The 16,942-nt window shown below is 51.1% G+C and overlaps 6 protein-coding genes across 6 annotated transcripts; 4 read left to right on the top strand and 2 right to left on the bottom strand.

Moving 5' to 3' along the window:
* Nucleotides 1-322: 322 nt before the first annotated feature.
* Nucleotides 323-1,933, top strand: BDP55DRAFT_550372 (MNNG and nitrosoguanidine resistance protein; the record flags this gene model as incomplete). Its single annotated transcript, XM_060569017.1, has 2 exons — nt 323-1,198; nt 1,256-1,933. The coding sequence occupies 2 exons, from the start codon at nt 323-325 to the stop codon at nt 1,931-1,933; spliced, it is 1,554 nt and encodes a 517-aa protein (XP_060430438.1).
* A 916-nt stretch (nt 1,934-2,849) lies between these two features.
* BDP55DRAFT_693222 (FAD binding domain-containing protein) lies at nt 2,850-4,448 on the bottom strand (the record flags this gene model as incomplete). Its single annotated transcript, XM_060577200.1, has 6 exons — nt 2,850-3,059; nt 3,122-3,311; nt 3,366-3,414; nt 3,465-4,182; nt 4,241-4,374; nt 4,439-4,448. The coding sequence occupies 6 exons, from the start codon at nt 4,446-4,448 to the stop codon at nt 2,850-2,852; spliced, it is 1,311 nt and encodes a 436-aa protein (XP_060430437.1).
* An 872-nt stretch (nt 4,449-5,320) lies between these two features.
* BDP55DRAFT_727772 (uncharacterized protein) lies at nt 5,321-5,781 on the top strand (the record flags this gene model as incomplete). Its single annotated transcript, XM_060579346.1, has 3 exons — nt 5,321-5,450; nt 5,506-5,555; nt 5,608-5,781. The coding sequence occupies 3 exons, from the start codon at nt 5,321-5,323 to the stop codon at nt 5,779-5,781; spliced, it is 354 nt and encodes a 117-aa protein (XP_060430436.1).
* Nucleotides 5,782-5,972: 191 nt separating this feature from the next.
* On the bottom strand, nt 5,973-7,650 carry BDP55DRAFT_661222 (fumarylacetoacetate hydrolase). Its single transcript, XM_060574702.1, has 6 exons — nt 7,397-7,650; nt 7,095-7,333; nt 6,974-7,032; nt 6,661-6,917; nt 6,501-6,597; nt 5,973-6,449 (listed from the first exon to the last, which is right to left on the bottom strand). The coding sequence occupies exons 1-6, from the start codon at nt 7,425-7,427 to the stop codon at nt 6,236-6,238; spliced, it is 897 nt and encodes a 298-aa protein (XP_060430435.1). The 5' UTR covers nt 7,428-7,650; the 3' UTR covers nt 5,973-6,235.
* A 549-nt stretch (nt 7,651-8,199) lies between these two features.
* On the top strand, nt 8,200-9,552 carry BDP55DRAFT_727770 (uncharacterized protein; the record flags this gene model as incomplete). The annotated part of the gene is made up of 2 exons (XM_060579345.1): nt 8,200-8,413; nt 8,483-9,552. 2 exons carry the CDS (start codon nt 8,200-8,202, stop codon nt 9,550-9,552), a joined length of 1,284 nt encoding a protein of 427 aa, XP_060430434.1.
* Nucleotides 9,553-15,112: 5,560 nt separating this feature from the next.
* Nucleotides 15,113-16,833, top strand: BDP55DRAFT_550526 (uncharacterized protein; the record flags this gene model as incomplete). Its single annotated transcript, XM_060569033.1, has 2 exons — nt 15,113-16,028; nt 16,082-16,833. 2 exons carry the CDS (start codon nt 15,113-15,115, stop codon nt 16,831-16,833), a joined length of 1,668 nt encoding a protein of 555 aa, XP_060430433.1.
* Between the last annotated feature and the right edge of the window lie 109 nt (nt 16,834-16,942).

The raw sequence follows: 16,942 nt of genomic DNA, 5'->3' as shown, positions 1-16,942 counted from the left end.
GCGATCGACATGGCTTGGACCAATAGAATGGCAAAGCGACCTACGTAAACCGGCAAAATTGTTAACGGGTACTTGATCATCTTATTGTATTATTTCCACCACGCATCATCGACTTGGACGCCGGCGGACTTGATGTAGAATTTGACAATGTTGAAGAGATGTACATAAAGCCAAGAAGCTGACAGCGGGAAAGGCGTTTCCCAATGGTCGCTTCGGTATTCCCATTGAGTGTGTTTCCAGCCACTGCAGCCATCTGACCGTCAAACCAGGGGAAATCCTTTTCTGTCTGCAGAAAGGAAGTCAATTCGGCCATCCGAGAATAATGGCTAGGTCTCCGTCGCCGCCCTCACCGGCCCGTACCGAAGTCGATCACTCAAAGAATGACAGCCAAGACAACGAGGAAAACGGCGTCCACCATCGGCATCAGAAACCTCACCACTCCGTTGGATTCTGGCACCCATCGATGAGAAAGGTTCGCGCCCACGTCATTTGGTTATGGATGCAGACAATCACCATTCTGTTCCTTTTCATCCTTGCGGTCTTGTCAATGTACTGGGCTGTTCTTTTCCGCACCGAAGAAAACCTTAGATCAATCATCGTTCACGTGGTCGACTTTGATGGACAGGTTGCTCCGTACAAATCCGTACGGCCCATTGTTGGACCAACAGTCGTACAGACCGTGCAGAAGTCATTAGACAAGCCAGGCCCATCACTTGGATGGACGATCCTACCGCCTTCACACTTCAACAACGACCCAACAGCTGTGAGGATGGCCGTGTACGACTGGGACAGCTGGGCGGCTGTAATCATACACCCCAATGCCACGGCAGCTTTGCAAGAGGCCGTCTCCACTGGGGATGCAGACTACGATCCAGCAGGCTCTGTTCAGATCATCATACAAACCGCGCGAGATTCGACGACGTACCAGAGCGATATTTCACCTTACATCACTCAGTTCACGGAGCAATTCATTCAACAGTTTGGAAAGCAATGGGGCCAGACCGTTATGTCCAACATGTCTCTGAGTCGAGAGAATCTCGCGAGAGCTTCTTCTGCCGTCAATCCTGGAATCGCGCCCTTGATGATTGATCTACGCCCCTTCCAGCCCGCTACTGCTACACCTGCAGTGAGCATTGGTCTTATCTATCTAATCATCATGGCGTTTTTTTCCTTTTCCTTCTTTTTGCCAATTCACTCAGTGAGTTGCCAGAATTGACGCATCAATCGAAACATGTACATCTGCTAACCCCCGTAGAAATACATTCAGCCTCAGGGCCATCCACCTTTACACTTCTGGCAGCTCATCATATGGAGGTGGCTAGCCACAATCGTCGCCTACTTCGTTATCTCTCTCAGCTACAGCTTGATATCCCTCGCCTTCCAAATTCCCTTCAGCGCACCGCCCGCCTCACCAACGGAACCAGCCCCTCCGACTGGCGCCACAGCTTATGGCCACGGCACCTTCCCGGTCTACTGGATGCTCAACTTCGTGGGCATGTCAGCCTTAGGCCTTGCCTGCGAGAACGTGGCAATGATTATTGGACAGCCTTGGACGGCTCTATGGCTCATCTTCTGGGTCATATCGAACGTATCGACTTCCTTCTATGCCATGGACTTAGCACCAGGGTTCTACCACTGGGGGTACGCTTGGCCACTTCGCCAGGTTGTAGAAGGTAGCCGTCAGCTTCTCTTCGACTTGCATTCTAAGATCGGACTGAACTTTGGTGTGCTCTTTGCCTGGACAGCGGTCAACAGTGTGCTCTTTCCATTTTGCTGCTACTTTATGCGATGGAAGATGGAGCACGACAAGAGAATCGCAGAAAAGGAGAAGGATCGGTATGTGGTTGAGACCGAAAATGGAGAAAAGGAGTTTAAGAAGCCGGAGGGGCAAAAACCGCCTATTAGAAAGCGTGGCTTTATGAGAGGTCTTTGATAGTCAGAAGCTTCGATGTCTAGACTGTCTTGAGAGCTACTTTTTCTTTCAAACACATCCCATAGACTAATGGCCCATTCGAACAGGCATGTACTCCTTACATATGCTACCTTATGCTTGTCCCTTACTGCGAGTGCTGCACTCCCCGATCTGTTGCTGATCGGATCTTTTCAAGCTGTCTACCTGTTATCCACCGCTGAGATTCGAGGACCGATGTATTACAAGTGTCGCGATTGATAAGATTTCAGGACTTGGTGCGGTCTCATTATCAATGTTCCAACCTTGTCACATGTAGGAAAATGCTTGCGACCAACATGCCTTGAGCTTGAAATGAAGCTCTCGTGATAACGCTGTGGGCGGGGGCGTATTTAGTGTTGTGGCCACTGTAATTGTTTCGCACGAGCAGAGACGCCAAATCAGTGCTGGAATCGTTTTACGGCAACAGTCCTTAGGTGAAGTCTTCAGTGGAGTCGGCTTCAGCGACCATACAGGGCTGCGATGCTCCGCGTCCGTTGCGTTTCAGTAGGGCAGTACCGGGGACTGGTTGTGACATCTGGCATAGGGGAATTTCCACGTACCAACGATTGACATCATGTCAATGTGTAAACATCATGTCAAAGGTCTGACATCGTAATTGATACCCTTCAGGGGATCTCATAGGGGCACAGGGCTTAGCTTAGGGAGTGTTAGTGGTGTCGATGGGGCTCGACGAAGCGAGCGACGTTAACCTGTTCAGTGACCTTCACCGAACACAGTGAGGGAACAGGTGAAGCAGAAGACTGTATGCTATCGCTGAGGAATAAAGAGTTAGGTATACACAAAATGCCGATTACCGAGGCATGCTCCAAAGCCCGTAAAATTACCACCAGTACGCCGAAATACCCAAGTTTCCTGACTCGACTCAAATGTTGGTTGCTCACAAGTTGGCGTGGGGCTTGTCAAAGGGATCGCTCTTCATCGCTTCCTCGACCTCCTTGTACGCGTCGTATCCGTACAGCCAGGGCTGCACCTCAGGGCACGTCCACCTGCTGGGGAACGCCCCCTTCAGCTCCTTTCCGAGTTGCGATAGGAAGATCTGATCTCTGGCCTCTTGCTCGGGGCCGTCGTTCATGTGGAAATCGTGGCGCTGGGAATTGTTTAGTACCTGTCGGACAATCGATATCCTGAGATCTCATGAGAAAAACTGACCTGTTTGAATGTTTCCCTGACGATGGACTCGCCACGAGCCTTGCGCAACTTTTCGTATGACTTCAAGGCGGCAGGTAATTGTGACTTAGACTTGATGTGACCGAGCAGCAGTCCGAGGACGGCACCATCCTCCACAGCTGAGTTGGCACCCTGGGCGAGGTAGGGTAGCATGGGGTGGCATGCATCACCGCTTGGCAAGCGTTAGTAAGGGCTGAGATCTCAATTAAGGGGCTTGAATACTCACACAAACACGAAGTTGGACTTCTTGTTGACCCAAGAAGTCATCTCCTCTCCTAGAAATATGTTAGCTCATGCACTGATGCATCTAGCCACAAACACTTACTGTGCATCAGCTTCCACTTCTCAACGCTGTCAACCGAGCTAAGGAACTTCTTCAATATCGGGTCCCAGTCATCGAAACGGCTCTTCATCTCTTCAATCGATCCTGCCTGACGGCTCACACCCTTGGGAAGATCATCGGGCGTAAGCAGCACCAGGTTGTACATCTTCTCCGCTCTCATCGAGTACCCAACGCAGTGAGCACCCGGCCCGACCCAGAAGTGGACTTGAGGCTTCTGAATCCACTCCCTCAACTCCGGATCCGTGACCTCATCAAGGTTGAGAACCACTCGGTAGGCCAAGTCACCCGTTGCTAAGGGAGGGTCGTCCTTCTTCAGGTAGCACGCACGCGACCGCGACCAGAGTCCATCAGCAGCAACAATGAGATCCGCCTTGGCCCTGATCCCAGACTGTGTCGTGAGCTCAGGGATGTCGAAGTCGATGTTCTCGACCTTCTCGCCGAGGTTGAAGGTGACGCCGAGTTCCTTGGCGCGCTCATAGAGTGAAAGCTGCAGATCGACGCGGTGCAGGTCGATGAATGGTGCCTGGTACTTTGCGCGAATGTTCTTGTTGAAGTTCTCTTCCAATGCAAGGACTTTTCCGGAGTAGCGATGCACCACCAAATCCGTCGGCTCAGACGCCGATTTCCACAGTCTGTCTGGAAGACCCCATTTCTGGAGAATACGTGTGGAGTTGGGCGTTACTTGCAGGCCCGCGCCGACCTAAAGAGCAGTATCAGTAACTTCATTCGTGGTTCTGGGGTTTTGAAATAGGGCTTACCTCAAGGAGCTCCTTCGCGGACTCGAAGACGGTGACCTTGTGTCCCGACAAAGCGGCTGCTACTGCGGTGGCTAATCCACTCAGTCCGGCACCGACAACAATGATCTCCAGTTGGACTGGTGATCTGATGTGCGCTGTGACCTTCAAATTTATCATTAGTATTGACGCGGAAAAGCCGTCTCATAGATGAGATTGAACTCACCGCCATGTTTCCGTTGCTGCTGGGTGAGGTTGCGTTTGCGCTGGGTGAGAACCACGAGTTGATCCAACGGAACATGTTAAGACTGCTTGGCGATGAGATGCAGGTCGGGTAAAGATGCAGGACCAAGATCTGAAAGACGAGTCGCGATGGCAGGAATCCCTTACCCTCAAATCCTCAAATCTTCAAGAGGTGGTTGCAGCTGGGTTCAGCAGTTCAACCCATGTTCTTTACTTTCGCGGACATAGGGGCGCCGGCAAGTCCCTAATGCAACCCCCGGAGATCCCCCACACAAGCCGGAAGCACGGGATGCGTCCCATGGGGTACAACTAATTACTACTACTTAGGTGGACGCCAGTGGCTGAAGGTGGTGGTCACAGGTGGACGGACTGCTCGGGATATCCGAGATACTGCGGGTTATCCGGAAGAATCGAGTCCCAGACAGCGCCGGTTCGAGGATGAAGGTAAAGGTCACGGGATAATAACCGAAAATGGATTGAGATTGGTGGAACTGGTCAAATGGATGCAAAATCGGCAAAGCCGGCATGGCAACCAGCCTTGCTCCAACTCTGGTTCAGAAGCGATGGAACAGTCAGCTTCCAGACCGAGTTGTGGGTTTACTTTCGGGTGCGACTTCGGCGGAGCTCGAGCCGCTATCTGCCGAATATATGGGAGTTGTCAGCGGCCATCGGGAGAAAGGTGCGGTACATCATCGAAGACCAACATCACGTACTTTTGCGGCTTATTCCATCGGAATACGGCCAGAATTACATTCCTTACTCAGTCATCTCACAATAAGCACTTGCGATTGATCATCATAACCTTCAACGTCATCACTTACCTTATCCCATCACCCCTCATTCTCATTGCAACCCCGCACTATGGCGCCGAAGGGTCCCTTCAAGCTTGTCACGGTCAACACCGCACCTGAGCGGGCGAAGAGACTGATCGGCCGCATGACCGAGGCGCTCAAGGATCAGTACACGATCGATTATGTCGCCAACTGCGAAAGTAAGTCAAATCACTCATCGGTAATGTAAAGCCTGTAAGCTAATGCTATCGATAGCGATCGACGAGGTCGAGATCAAAGTGAAAGAGCACAAGCCGGACGTCTTGGTAGGAGTGACCCCAGCCGAATGAGATCTCTTCAACTAATCAATCTGCGTAGTTCTGTGCATCAATGTGGACAGCGGAGGAGGCAGAGCAAATCCAGGCGACCGCCAGGTCAATCGTCCCCAACATCAAGACGCACGCCATTCCCCACGGATTGCAGGTTGAGAGAGGGCCCGATGCGATTGTTGAGCACCTCCTTGAAAAGGTTCCTCAATTGCTCGAGAGCTAATTCATTAACGGCGTGAAAATGGAATGACCTAAATAACCTAAAACATGCCAAATACGAAGTTCTGATGCCATCATATGTGAGAATCGCAGTGAACGTTCTTCGTGAGTGACGTACATCTGGGTTAATGGGCCGATTACGAAATTCATGGAATGAGAATTGCACATAACACGAGAGTGAACGTTCATGTATTTGATCCATCTCCCCAAAATCTCACATTGTTAACATGAGTAGGAACACTCAATGCACATGGCCGTCCAAAACTCAGGCGGTGGGGAGTGCATTCAGGGGTCATGATGAGAGCATCAATTCTTATAAACCAATACTTGGAACTCGTGCATCGTTTGGTCTTATTAATTAAAACAGCTCGTCGCATGTGTCCTTATCACTTAGTGATCAAGCGACACCTCCGTGCATATAATTCCATCTCATATGCATCCTCCTGTAGGCCTCACCTTTACTGTCCAACCTCGTTTTGGAAGGTATTGACCAGTGTGCCGATATGGGGAAGAATCTCGACGTGAAACTCATCGGCGTCCTTCAGAGTAACCTTTGGTTTCCGGCCCAGGCCGACTCCAGCAGGAGTTCCAGTAATGATCACTGTTCCAGCGGGTAGGGTCGTACTTTGAGACAGGAAACTGATGAGCTTCGGGATGCTGAAGATGAGATCGCTGTATGGCCAGTCAGTATTAATTTGGAAGCACGATTGAAAGTGAACTCACTCAATAGGAGAGTCCTGAAGAACGTCACCGTTCTTCAAGCCGCGCATCTTCAGCTTGGTTGGGTCCGGGATGAGATCCTTAGAAACCAGAGTTGGCCCTATTGGAGAAAATCAGGTTAGTGTCGTCAACCCGTCTTCATCCATATCATGGAACAACTCACCCAATGGGCAGGATCCATCGAATCCCTTAGCGAAGCACCATTGAGACTGGTTCAGTTGGTACGTCCGGGAAGAAACATCATTGCAAGCAGTGTAACCCAAGACGTAGTCCAGAGCATTGGCTTCAGAGACGTTCTTGGCTGTCTTTCCCAGCACGACAGCCAGCTCAGACTCGTAGTCACCGCAGTCATCAGCCTGAGTTAGCAGGGGAAGTACCGTAGGCGCGGGCCATGGGTCTCCCAGGGCAGTGCTTGGCTTCCTGTGTGTGAGGTTAGCTGAGTTCATGGCGACTAACACCAACCCGGACGATCTTACAGGAACACAGTCGGGACCTCAGGCAGGGCCAAACCAGTCTCCTTCGCGTGTTGAACATACTGTTTGTGGTTAGCTTCATGTTTTTGGCCAGAATAGTAGAGCAACATCATTGGCTACTCACGTTCAAGCCAATGCATCGGATCGTTCCGACTTCCTCGGCAGAGACGGGCGAGAGGACGCGGTCAATGACGGCCCGCTCTTCGGTCTTGGAACCCGGCTTGAGAACGCTGGATCCGGACCACACCACAACCTTGACTTGCTCGCCATTGCGCACAGCAAGGCCAACATCAATAGACTCTGATTCAGGCTCGCCGATGAGAATCTTGTTGGCATCAGAACGGGGGACAAAACGCACGAAGCCTTGGGTTTGTCAGCGGCAGTGCTCTCATGTTGACATCCGTTCGTGCGAGGTGGACGACTCACGGGTGAAGGGCGTTTGTGTTTGTGAAGCCATGGTGTATCGTGTTGTCTGGTGCGTTCCTCAAAGTCAGATGTGCAGTGGTATCGTAAGATTTGAGGTCAAGTCAGTCGTGGAGTGGCAGTTCGGATGATATTCACCAGCAGGAGAGTAGAAGAAAGGGCCGTTCCCGCATCGTGAAATCCGACTGGAGCAAGCCCGCTGCCCCGCTGGGGTTCTCCCCCGCACAATTGCCGATGGTTGGGGTTGGTCGGCTCGGAGGTCCGGGAAGTTCGAGAGTTCGCGCCCAGATCTGACGCCGCGTCGTGCTAATCGTAAGTCCATCCGTCGTGATTGGTCAATGGCCCGCTGACACATCGACGCCCACGGAAAAGCCGGGCAACTCAAAGGCGCAGCTGGAAGAATTGTGGGGGAGTTGCGAGGATGAGGGATGATGGCGATGTGGGTTAGAGGGGCCGAGAAATGAGGGGTTGCTGTCGGCGGCACATGCGCCGACCATCGCCGACGTCGTGGCTTTGTGGATTCGCCGGTACTTGATGACGGTTTGTTTAGAAATGGTCTGACCAGAGTGGACGTCTTGTGACAAGAGTTGTCCGTTGTCGGTCTCGGAGCTATTATTATTTGCTTTCCCTGTCACGGAGTCGAGTGGAAGAGTTCCAGCCTTGACAACACGTACAACCAGAGACTTTGCATGACGAACACTAACCATAGAAGCTCTCAAGCTGCTAGGAGACTGACGGCTATTGCTGCAACGATTGCACCCCGAAAGTCACAGATATCATCATACGCGGGCGAACAACAGCACACCATGTCCGGGGCTCAGGAACAGGCGCCTCATGGCGCCGAGTACCGTCAGCATCTTCCAGACATCAGCATTCCTCGCTTCACGACGATGCGAAACCAGGATGCTCACGAATATGCCAAGGCATTCAAGGAGAGCGGTAACCCACCGTGGCTACATGCCCTCTATCTTCATTGGCGTAGCCTCTTCAAAGAGCCATACACTGGCATTACAACAGATGGTGAGATCTGCCGTGACCATCAAAACCACTAAGTTTCCCGCCAAGAAACCATAACTGACACGGATTTAGGCACGGTGAAACGGGACTTATTCAAAATCGCCGACGAGGGCGTGCCGATCCAGAAAATTGTCGATGCCACAAACGCGGTTCTGTCACAGCTAGATGACAAGCAGAAGACTACCCTCTCGTACCACGTCGATTCCCCGGAATGGCGGTCATGGTCGAACCCCGAATTTCTCCTCAGCGACAAGGGTTTACGGCTAGATGAGTTAAATCCGCAAATCCGCGACAGCATCCTCAAAGTCCTCGAGACTACGCTGTCACCCGAGGGATACGCAAAGGCGCTCGGCGCCATGCGCGTGAACGGCTTTTTGGGCCAACTGGTGCAGACACCCACCATCTGCAACGAATTCTCATACAACTTTGTCCTCTTCGGATTGCCTTCGGCAACGAGGCCATGGGGCTTCTCGTTTTACGGCCACCACCTGTGCCTGAACATTTTCTTGTACCAGGGCCAGATTGTGGCGTCACCGTGGTTTACCGGTGCCGAGCCGAACCTGATTGATGACGGCCCATACAAGGGCACCCGCATCCTCGAGACTGAGGAGCGTCTAGGCTTGCAGCTGATGCAATCACTGCCAGCAGACCTGCAGCAAAAGGCGCAGACGTACAAGCTTCTCAAAGATCCCGCCATGCCGAAAGGACGTTGGAATCACGACGACCAGCGACATCTCTGCGGCGCATACCGAGACAATCGAATCGTGCCGTATGAGGGAATCTTGGTGTCGAAAATGACATCCGAGCAGCAGCAGCTCGTTCTCGGTATCCTAGAGCAATACCTGATTTATCTTCCGCAGAAGTCGAGGGAGATCCGGGTCAACCACATCAAGTCTTTCTTCCAGGAGACGTACTTTAGCTGGATTGGCGGTTACGGCGACCAGGATCCATTTTACTACCGCATTCAGAGTCCTGTAATTCTCATTGAGTTTGACCACCACTCAGGAGTTTTCTTGACGAACAAGGAGCCCGCCAAATTCCATATTCATACTCTTTTGCGGACGCCCAACGCCGGTGACTATGGTATGGCGCTACGACCATTGATCCCCGGTATTGAGCAAGATTTTGTTTGGGAAGGCTAGGTATGCTGAGATCTCCAGGATTTGAGTTCAGGTCATATAGTGGATTGTATATACTTTTAAGAAGAAGTGTCGGTTACAGCGCACCCCATTTTGACCATAGTCTGCTACCTCTGGTCCCCTTGGCCTCAAAGCCTGACCTCTCTGGCGTTCCGACGTCAATACCGAACCTCTTATCCACGACTGGAGCATCCAATGAGCTGTCAATGCTACGAGAATCTGCCTCGGTCGCACTGCGACTCCACCACCCCAAGGCGAACGTGTATCTTTCAAATAATTGATCGAGCTGCCGCTTGTTCATCCACTCAGCATTTTATGGAATGTCATTTGTGCACAATTGACTGCCCGCAAATAAGGCCATACTGCTTGCTATTGAGTGAGGATTTCGAGGTAGAGTGCCCTTGAGATCGACCATGATGTAGGCCGTCAGTCCGAAGACAATCATGGCACCAAGCAAGATCTGGCGAATCAGCATTGGTGTATAGTTCACTATCAGGCGAGATTCTTCTCTTGATACTGTGCCATTTACCATACTTTTCTCGTTTTGCTCCGTCGTCTGAGTTGAAGCGAAGTCAGGCGTTCGAAAGATGCTCGTGTCCATAACCTGCACCATGAACTTGGTGTATAGGCTGTTCAAAACATCAATCTGCTGATTAGGATCATCAGTCAAATCGTCCCTGCTGACCCCTGTGGTACCAGAAAGTATGTATCTGAAGAATGGATCGGCCGGATCATCTGGTATTAGCTCGTAAGATCTTTGTCGAAGTGAGGTGGAATACGGTAGGGAAAGACGTCCAGGTCGGAGCCATCGCAGGTGAGGTTCTTTACACTTAACTCAAAAGGGGTTGGTGTAGAGGTGAGGCTGCTTCTCTTAAAGATAATCTCGCCAGTTGGCGAGACGGGGGACGTGAACTTCAGCCCGACCTGAACCTATTGAACAACCTGCGCACATACAAAGGGTCTTTCTGCAAAGAATATTCCGATAGATGGGCAGCCCATCGGATTATCCGGGCGCGCTGAGTTTGGAGTCGTTTCGCAAGGGGAGCACTGCTTTTCGACAGGAACTCCCATGTCAAGGTCGAAGAACAAACCCACCAACCCGTCTGTTCTATCTCCCGTAGCCGTTAAAATTATATCTCTCATTGCATTGTTTCCTCCTACTGTACAGCCCTGCGGAAGGGGGTCAGTAGCAGTTATCGTCGTCCACACTTGGCCTCCAGTGGAGGATTCTCCTCTGCCATGAGTAGTAGCTTGGTGACAAAAGAGTCTTGGTCGCAAAGACGGCACCTCAACGTTGAAGTTAAACCTCTGGTTCGAGACTGCTGAGTTCCGAGCCCCAAGCCCACCATCCGTTAAGTCTATGGAATTGAACAATGGGAACACCAAATTATCCCATACGGCTGAGTCCGGGCTGTGTTTCCTGTTCAGTCGCACATCATTAAGGAGCGTCGCTGCACCTCCGTCGTTGACAGCACTATTTATCCAGTCAAGATCCCAACTCGTTCGAAGCTGGGCTATGAAGTTGAAGTTGGGGGTGACTATCTTTTCAGCCCATAAATTGGAAAGAATGATTGATAGAATGCTACCTATCAATGTGGCGAGTGGGGAGAAGAACAGTCCAATGTCGCCTTGTCTAAGAGCCTTGAACAACGCGACAGGTGCGATGTCTCGCATTGGATTCTTCGTTATGCTTCTGTAAGACGGTATGGCCTTGGCTCGCATGGAGCTGAAAAATTGAAACCATCATGATGGAGAAGTCCAGACTGTTGAAAATACCGGCGCGATGGCTACCACAATAAGAGCTGAGCTGTACTAGGTTTCATAAAGCGTCCAGAACACCTTCTGAATTGCAAATCCGTTAGTTCTAACGGCCTAACGATACACTACTTTTAGTGCGGTAATAGTAACCACTGGTAATGTGATTATGGCTATCACAATGTAGACACGCGCTGTCAAAGGGACCCGGCTGGTTCTACATTCCCCGAGGGGGGCCAAATTGGTGTTTATTGACGGGCTCCGAGCGAGAATGACAGCATTCAACGCCAGAAGACTCGGATCCTGAGAAACAGAGGGTATGAATGTCGAGGCGATAGCCATTGCTAGTAGGCTAAGCACGACGAGGCTGGCCACGATGAACCACAAAGATAGCGGTCGAAATCGAAGTCTCTCTTGGAGGTATGTGACTTCAGCAGAAGCCCTTCCATGTGTTTCAATTATAAAATATTCTTTGAGAAGATTGACAGCAAGCTGGCTGATAACCGAGGTCGCTGATGTGATCATGGTGTCCAATTCGAAGATCCTGTAATAGCCAGCAGGGAGGTCTCGTATCGTATGGCTCATAAGTTTAAACATGGCGGCAGAATCAGCTGTATCATTGCCCCAAGTATACCTTCGAGCGGAGTTGGCAAAGTCCCGGCGGGGTCCATTCATTGTTGAATTCGCGGCGACGAGAACAGAATACAGCAACTCGGTTATCTATTGTTCGGTTAGTCCGGTGAGCTGTTTTTTCGTGTCAAGTGGTTCTCTTGGGTGGATCTGGGTCTCGTTCTTTTCAATACTCATGCTTAAAATGCTCTTTCTTATTGTATATGTGACTTTGCATGATACTACCATGATATTGGCCATTGATGTTGTAAAATCAAAATCACTGGGCTTGGTACCGGGCTTCCAACCTTGCATGATGTTACTCGCTATGAGGAGAAGACGAAGGTCGGGTTGAGATCCATCGGAATGTCCCGAGTCGGGAGAGGACGCCCTAAAGAAGTTGTATGTCGTCAAATTCGGAAGACAACTCTCGCTGTTATCAGCATAAGTAATAAGCGGAATTCTCGGAGCTCCACAAGAAGGTATCTGTGCTTCCACCGTTCCGGCGAACTCGTTATGTCTCCATCTGTCTTGTTGAAGATGGCGATAGCCGCTTGTTCACAGCTTACGTGTGGAAGGATTGAGTCAACAGTAGCTAAAAACTGCTTGATTTCACTGATTGCTGGTGTTTCGATGATAGCTACGTCTTGGAAGACGATGCCTTCTTGCGTCCCCACAGATTCCGAAATTTGCCCTTGAAGTACTTACAAATACTCGACTGCAGATATTGAAGAAACGTTACCGAAGGAGATACTTGAGTAACTAATCTTTCCAACGAACAGGCGATCTGTCCTATTGTTCAAAGACCAAGTTGTGGTTTTCCAGAAACCCGATCCATCAAAAGCTGTGTTCACTTGAATTGGAACCGTCCCCGACATTCCGATAGTCACCGGTACCATTATGGTCGTCGATAACAGAGTAACCGATTCGAGAATAAGGGACCCTGTCATCGCGGCCGTTGCTGATCAGTGTCCGTTTCGGAAAGACCCAACGAGTCCCGTCGAGAAGATTAGGGAGACGTAGACTAGCAAGAGGCTCTTGGATGCTGGGCTTGAACATTTCGCCATTTGCTGCCACGGCTAATGCATCTTGATATGGTAGTCAACCTGTCTCCAGAGGCCAGCAATGGCAACGAAAACAGCAGTGGATCCGTAGGTCCAAGAGAACCTGCTCGATGATGCCGAGATGATGAATCAAGAGTTTGTAGTGTCGAATCGGACCAGAACCACTCGCGAAATCCACAGTGCAGTGAAAAGAGCAGCAAATCCGATTAAAGAGGCTTTGCTAAGCCAAGGAGGATGCCATGGCACTTGCTGGATTAAAGACTCTCGTAAGCTTTCTTTCATCGCTTTTGCGCTCTCTGGAACCCTGTCGAAGGCTCTAGACGTTGGCTCGGCATGGCTCTTGTGGTCTTGCAGGATATTGATGAGCGGATAGGCAGCATCTGATCCTTCGTTATCAAACCCCCGACTTTAGTTAGTTTGGCATTCCGGATGATCCGCCGAAACTGATGTCGGGCTACCATGGAGTCGAGATCGCGGATTCTCTCGATTGTTGAAACCTGGATCATGACGAATCTCGTTGAAGAGACCATAGGCCGAAGCGACAGACCATGCGTCGAGAGTACTCGGGGAACCACCCTGAGCGGGGCGAGGTCCTAACTATTCTCGTCGTCTGGGGCGACGGATCGTGGTGGTCTGGTCATCGTCGATGTCAGGAGCGGATATTAGGCGGCTGCCTAAACCGCTTGTCGGTAGGAAGTCATCAAGAGCTACCTCATGGGCACAAGATACAACAGTAAAAGGCGCAAAAAAAATCCAATAACAAAGTAGACATGGAATTTTTTCGGAAGGTTATCGCATGGAACCTGCAATCTTATAATTGAACATGTCTGCGCAAGGCTATCACTCAAAAGGCCATAGCTAGGGTGGAAAGTCTCTATACTTATCAGCCACTTCGATCTGAAGATCATGTGGGGGAAATCACGTCAGCACAAGGATACGATGCAAGATAACTATTACTCTTTGGCCTGATTGTAATGACTGAGGGAGCTGGAATCCGGAATTGTTGCGGAAAGAATAACCCGTTGGGAAGGATCTTCCCACTACTTGAAAAGGACCCCACTGTGTAAACCCTAGGACCAACAGCGTTTCTCAACCTATATGCACCTAAGGCTTCAGGTGGAGGAAGACGTACCCAGTAGAGCCTGTTGCATCCCACTACACAACATGCAGTCCTTCAGGCCGACGATGAGAAGAATACGCCATGAATTGACGACGAGACATTCTATTTGGCGCCTTCGCACGGATGCGTTATCGCGGCCATCACGAAACAGCCATTACCGCTTGTAATCTTGGCTATGAGGACGCGGACAGATCACAGCAGGAGCCAGGTGGCTTTCCGGAGCATCAGATATTTTTGCTAAGAAACCAGTAAGTTTAGTTTGGGCATCAATCTCAAAACTACTTCAGCTGGCCGTGAGAGTTGTCTCATTTAATGCTATAAACTGGCGCTAACCGGCTTGAAGGCGGCGCTCTCTCTCTCTCCCTCTCCCTCTCCACCTCTCCCTCTCACTGAGCTCCGTTTCGGGGGTCAGTGGCTAGAATGAAGTTCGAGCCCAGGGGTGTTGTATGCTGAGAAGATTCGCGGACTGGGATATGGCCTGAATCGAGATGCTTATCGAAATTAATAGCGCTTCCTTAGCACCTGAGCTGGAAATTGCCGGCTGGGGAAGAAAACATTTTGGTGACTGGACGCCCCCAAATGTATGAGATCTCACTGGGCGATGAGATGAAATCCTCTTGTTGAATTCTCATGTAGGGATTTTATGCAAGAAGTTCCTCTCACTCATTCGCCTGTCAACGGGAGTTGCTGGGTAAGTTAGGGTGATGGAAGAAGAAGAGTAAGGGAGAAGGTGAATTCCTCAGCGATCCCTCGAAGTCTACGCGGATTCCACGCGCCAACTTTTGCCGTTTTCCCGCAATCCCCGCTGGCTAACGCCTCACCTTCTTCTTTGAGTTGCGCCGCGTCAACAACAACGTTCAAGGACGAACTCAATTACGAGGAAATACGCAACCGTTGACTCGTCGGTGAAAAAGCTTGGCGCATATAACACTGTTAGTCGCAATCCCTAAAGCTTACATCAACGTCAACACACAGTCCACTGACCGACCCATTGACTCGGCTTCCAAGAGACGCAATGCAACTTCCGCCGCACCCCCTGTACTCCCTAGAATTCACGCCGCGCTTCGATGCGGACGGCGCAAGCAGCCTGTCGGTGCTCCTCCGCCTGCAGTTACTGGCTGTCAAAGCCCAGGAGCCCGTATTTGTCTTCGATACCTTCTACGGCAACGTCCCCGGGCATCCGTTCAAAGAAGAAGACATCAACGTGACAGATGATGCCGGCCCCCTGGAGCTCCGATTCCGCGACCTTCCCGCCGAGGGCCGGGACAAGAAACAGCACTGGTCCTTTACCAGGGAACCCCGCGGCGACATCCTCCTCCGCTTCGACGTATTCCCACGCAAAGTAGATGTCAAGACTGCGCTCGGCGCCCGCATCGACCTTCGTCGCGACCAGGGCGGCCTGCACGGCGCCGGCCGATGGTTTCTGCCCCAGCTTATCAATGATCAGCTTTTTACCGTTCTAGTAAGGTGGAACCTTCCGGCCGACGCGCCGGCGTCCACGCGATGCGTGTGGAGCTACGGCGAAGGCGCCAAGCCGATGGTCCGCGTCGATCGCTCCGAAGTCGTTCGGAACACCATGTTCATGGTCGGCCCCGTGCAGAGCTCTTCTGGGTCGTCGTCGTCGTCTGCATGTTACTGGTTCGGTGACCTTCCGCCTAATCTGGACCGGTTGAAGGGCTATAACAGTGCCTTGTTTCCGAAGATGGCGGAGTTCTTTGGGTCATCGGGTGGGACGTATCGCATGTTTATGCGGAAATCCATCGTCGGCTTTGGTGGGACCGGATTTGATGCAAGTTACATGTTGGAGTACGATGACAGGAGTAGCGATGTGCCGGATGATCGTCTCATCCTATTGTTCACGCATGAAATGGTGCACAGCTTTGCCGCGATTGATCCAGGTGAGGCGAATGAGAATGACTGGTTTGAAGAAGGTATCCTCTGCGCCAATACTATTATCTTGGGTTCAGAGACTTAAAGAATGCAGGACTTGCCGAGTTATATTCTTCCTACCTCCCCTACCGCTTTGGCTTCCGCGGGAAGGACTTCTTGATCAACTCCATCAACGATCATCTGCAAGGCTACTTTACCAGCCCTCGAATCCACATGGACATACGCGATGCGGCCGCAGCCATGTTCAACGATTGGTATGCAGAATGGATTTCCTACAAGCGCGGCTTCACGTACCTCCTTTTCATAGATCTTTACCTGCGACGACACACTCGCTCGTACGACTTCACCACAGCAGGGCCCCTTGACTATATCATTCTCGACTTATGCAAGAGGCACAAGCAAGGAGAGGCTGTGGGCGCCCGTGACTGGCTTACGGCCGTGAAGACAGCTCTTGCGGGCGACGACTTCTCAGTCGAACAGCATTACCAAGACATGCTTCGAGGGCGGACGGTCATGAAATTTGACGGGCTTTTCTTGGGCGAGCCATCCAACAGGTTGAAGACAGCGCAGCTTCCTATCATGGAATTTGGGTTTGATAGACGCAGCACGAGCTCTCGTGTTGTGACCGGGCTGATTCCGGGATCGACTGCGGATAAAGCGGGGTTGTGGGAAGGAGCTCAGATCGTGAGCATGTCTCGAGCCAGTGACTGTATCGATGATATCCAAGAGACTTACAAGGTGGTTGTTCAAGAGGGTAAGGGCACTCTTCTAATAGAGTATGTGCCTCGAGCGAAGAAGACTGCTCTGGCCTGGCAATTGGAGGAAAGCGATTGCGGTGTTTGGTGAAACCGGGTTATAACTACTATCTAATTCTGAAGTACGTGAAGTGAAGTCTGTACGAAACAAAGAAGAAACGATAGGGTATGGCGCTCTGGTGTTGATTCTGCTTTTGGTT

Source organism: Colletotrichum godetiae (assembly GCF_030913485.1).
Source record: "Colletotrichum godetiae strain CBS 193.32 chromosome Unknown BDP55scaffold_17, whole genome shotgun sequence".
NCBI classification, from domain to species: Eukaryota; Fungi; Ascomycota; class Sordariomycetes; order Glomerellales; family Glomerellaceae; genus Colletotrichum; species Colletotrichum godetiae.
This window is presented reverse-complemented; position numbering and strand designations above follow the sequence as displayed.

What these genes read in the sequence shown, in the direction of transcription:
- BDP55DRAFT_661222 (XM_060574702.1), bottom strand. Translation starts at nt 7,427, where the DNA reads ATGGCTTCACAAACACAAACGCCCTTCACCC. An exon ending in CGATGGATCCTGCCCATTGG is followed by an intron (nt 6,598 to 6,660) that starts GTGAGTTGTTCC and finishes TTTCTCCAATAG; the next exon opens with GGCCAACTCTGGTTTCTAAG. An exon ending in CTTCAGGACTCTCCTATTGA is followed by an intron (nt 6,450 to 6,500) that starts GTGAGTTCACTT and finishes CTGGCCATACAG; the next exon opens with CGATCTCATCTTCAGCATCC.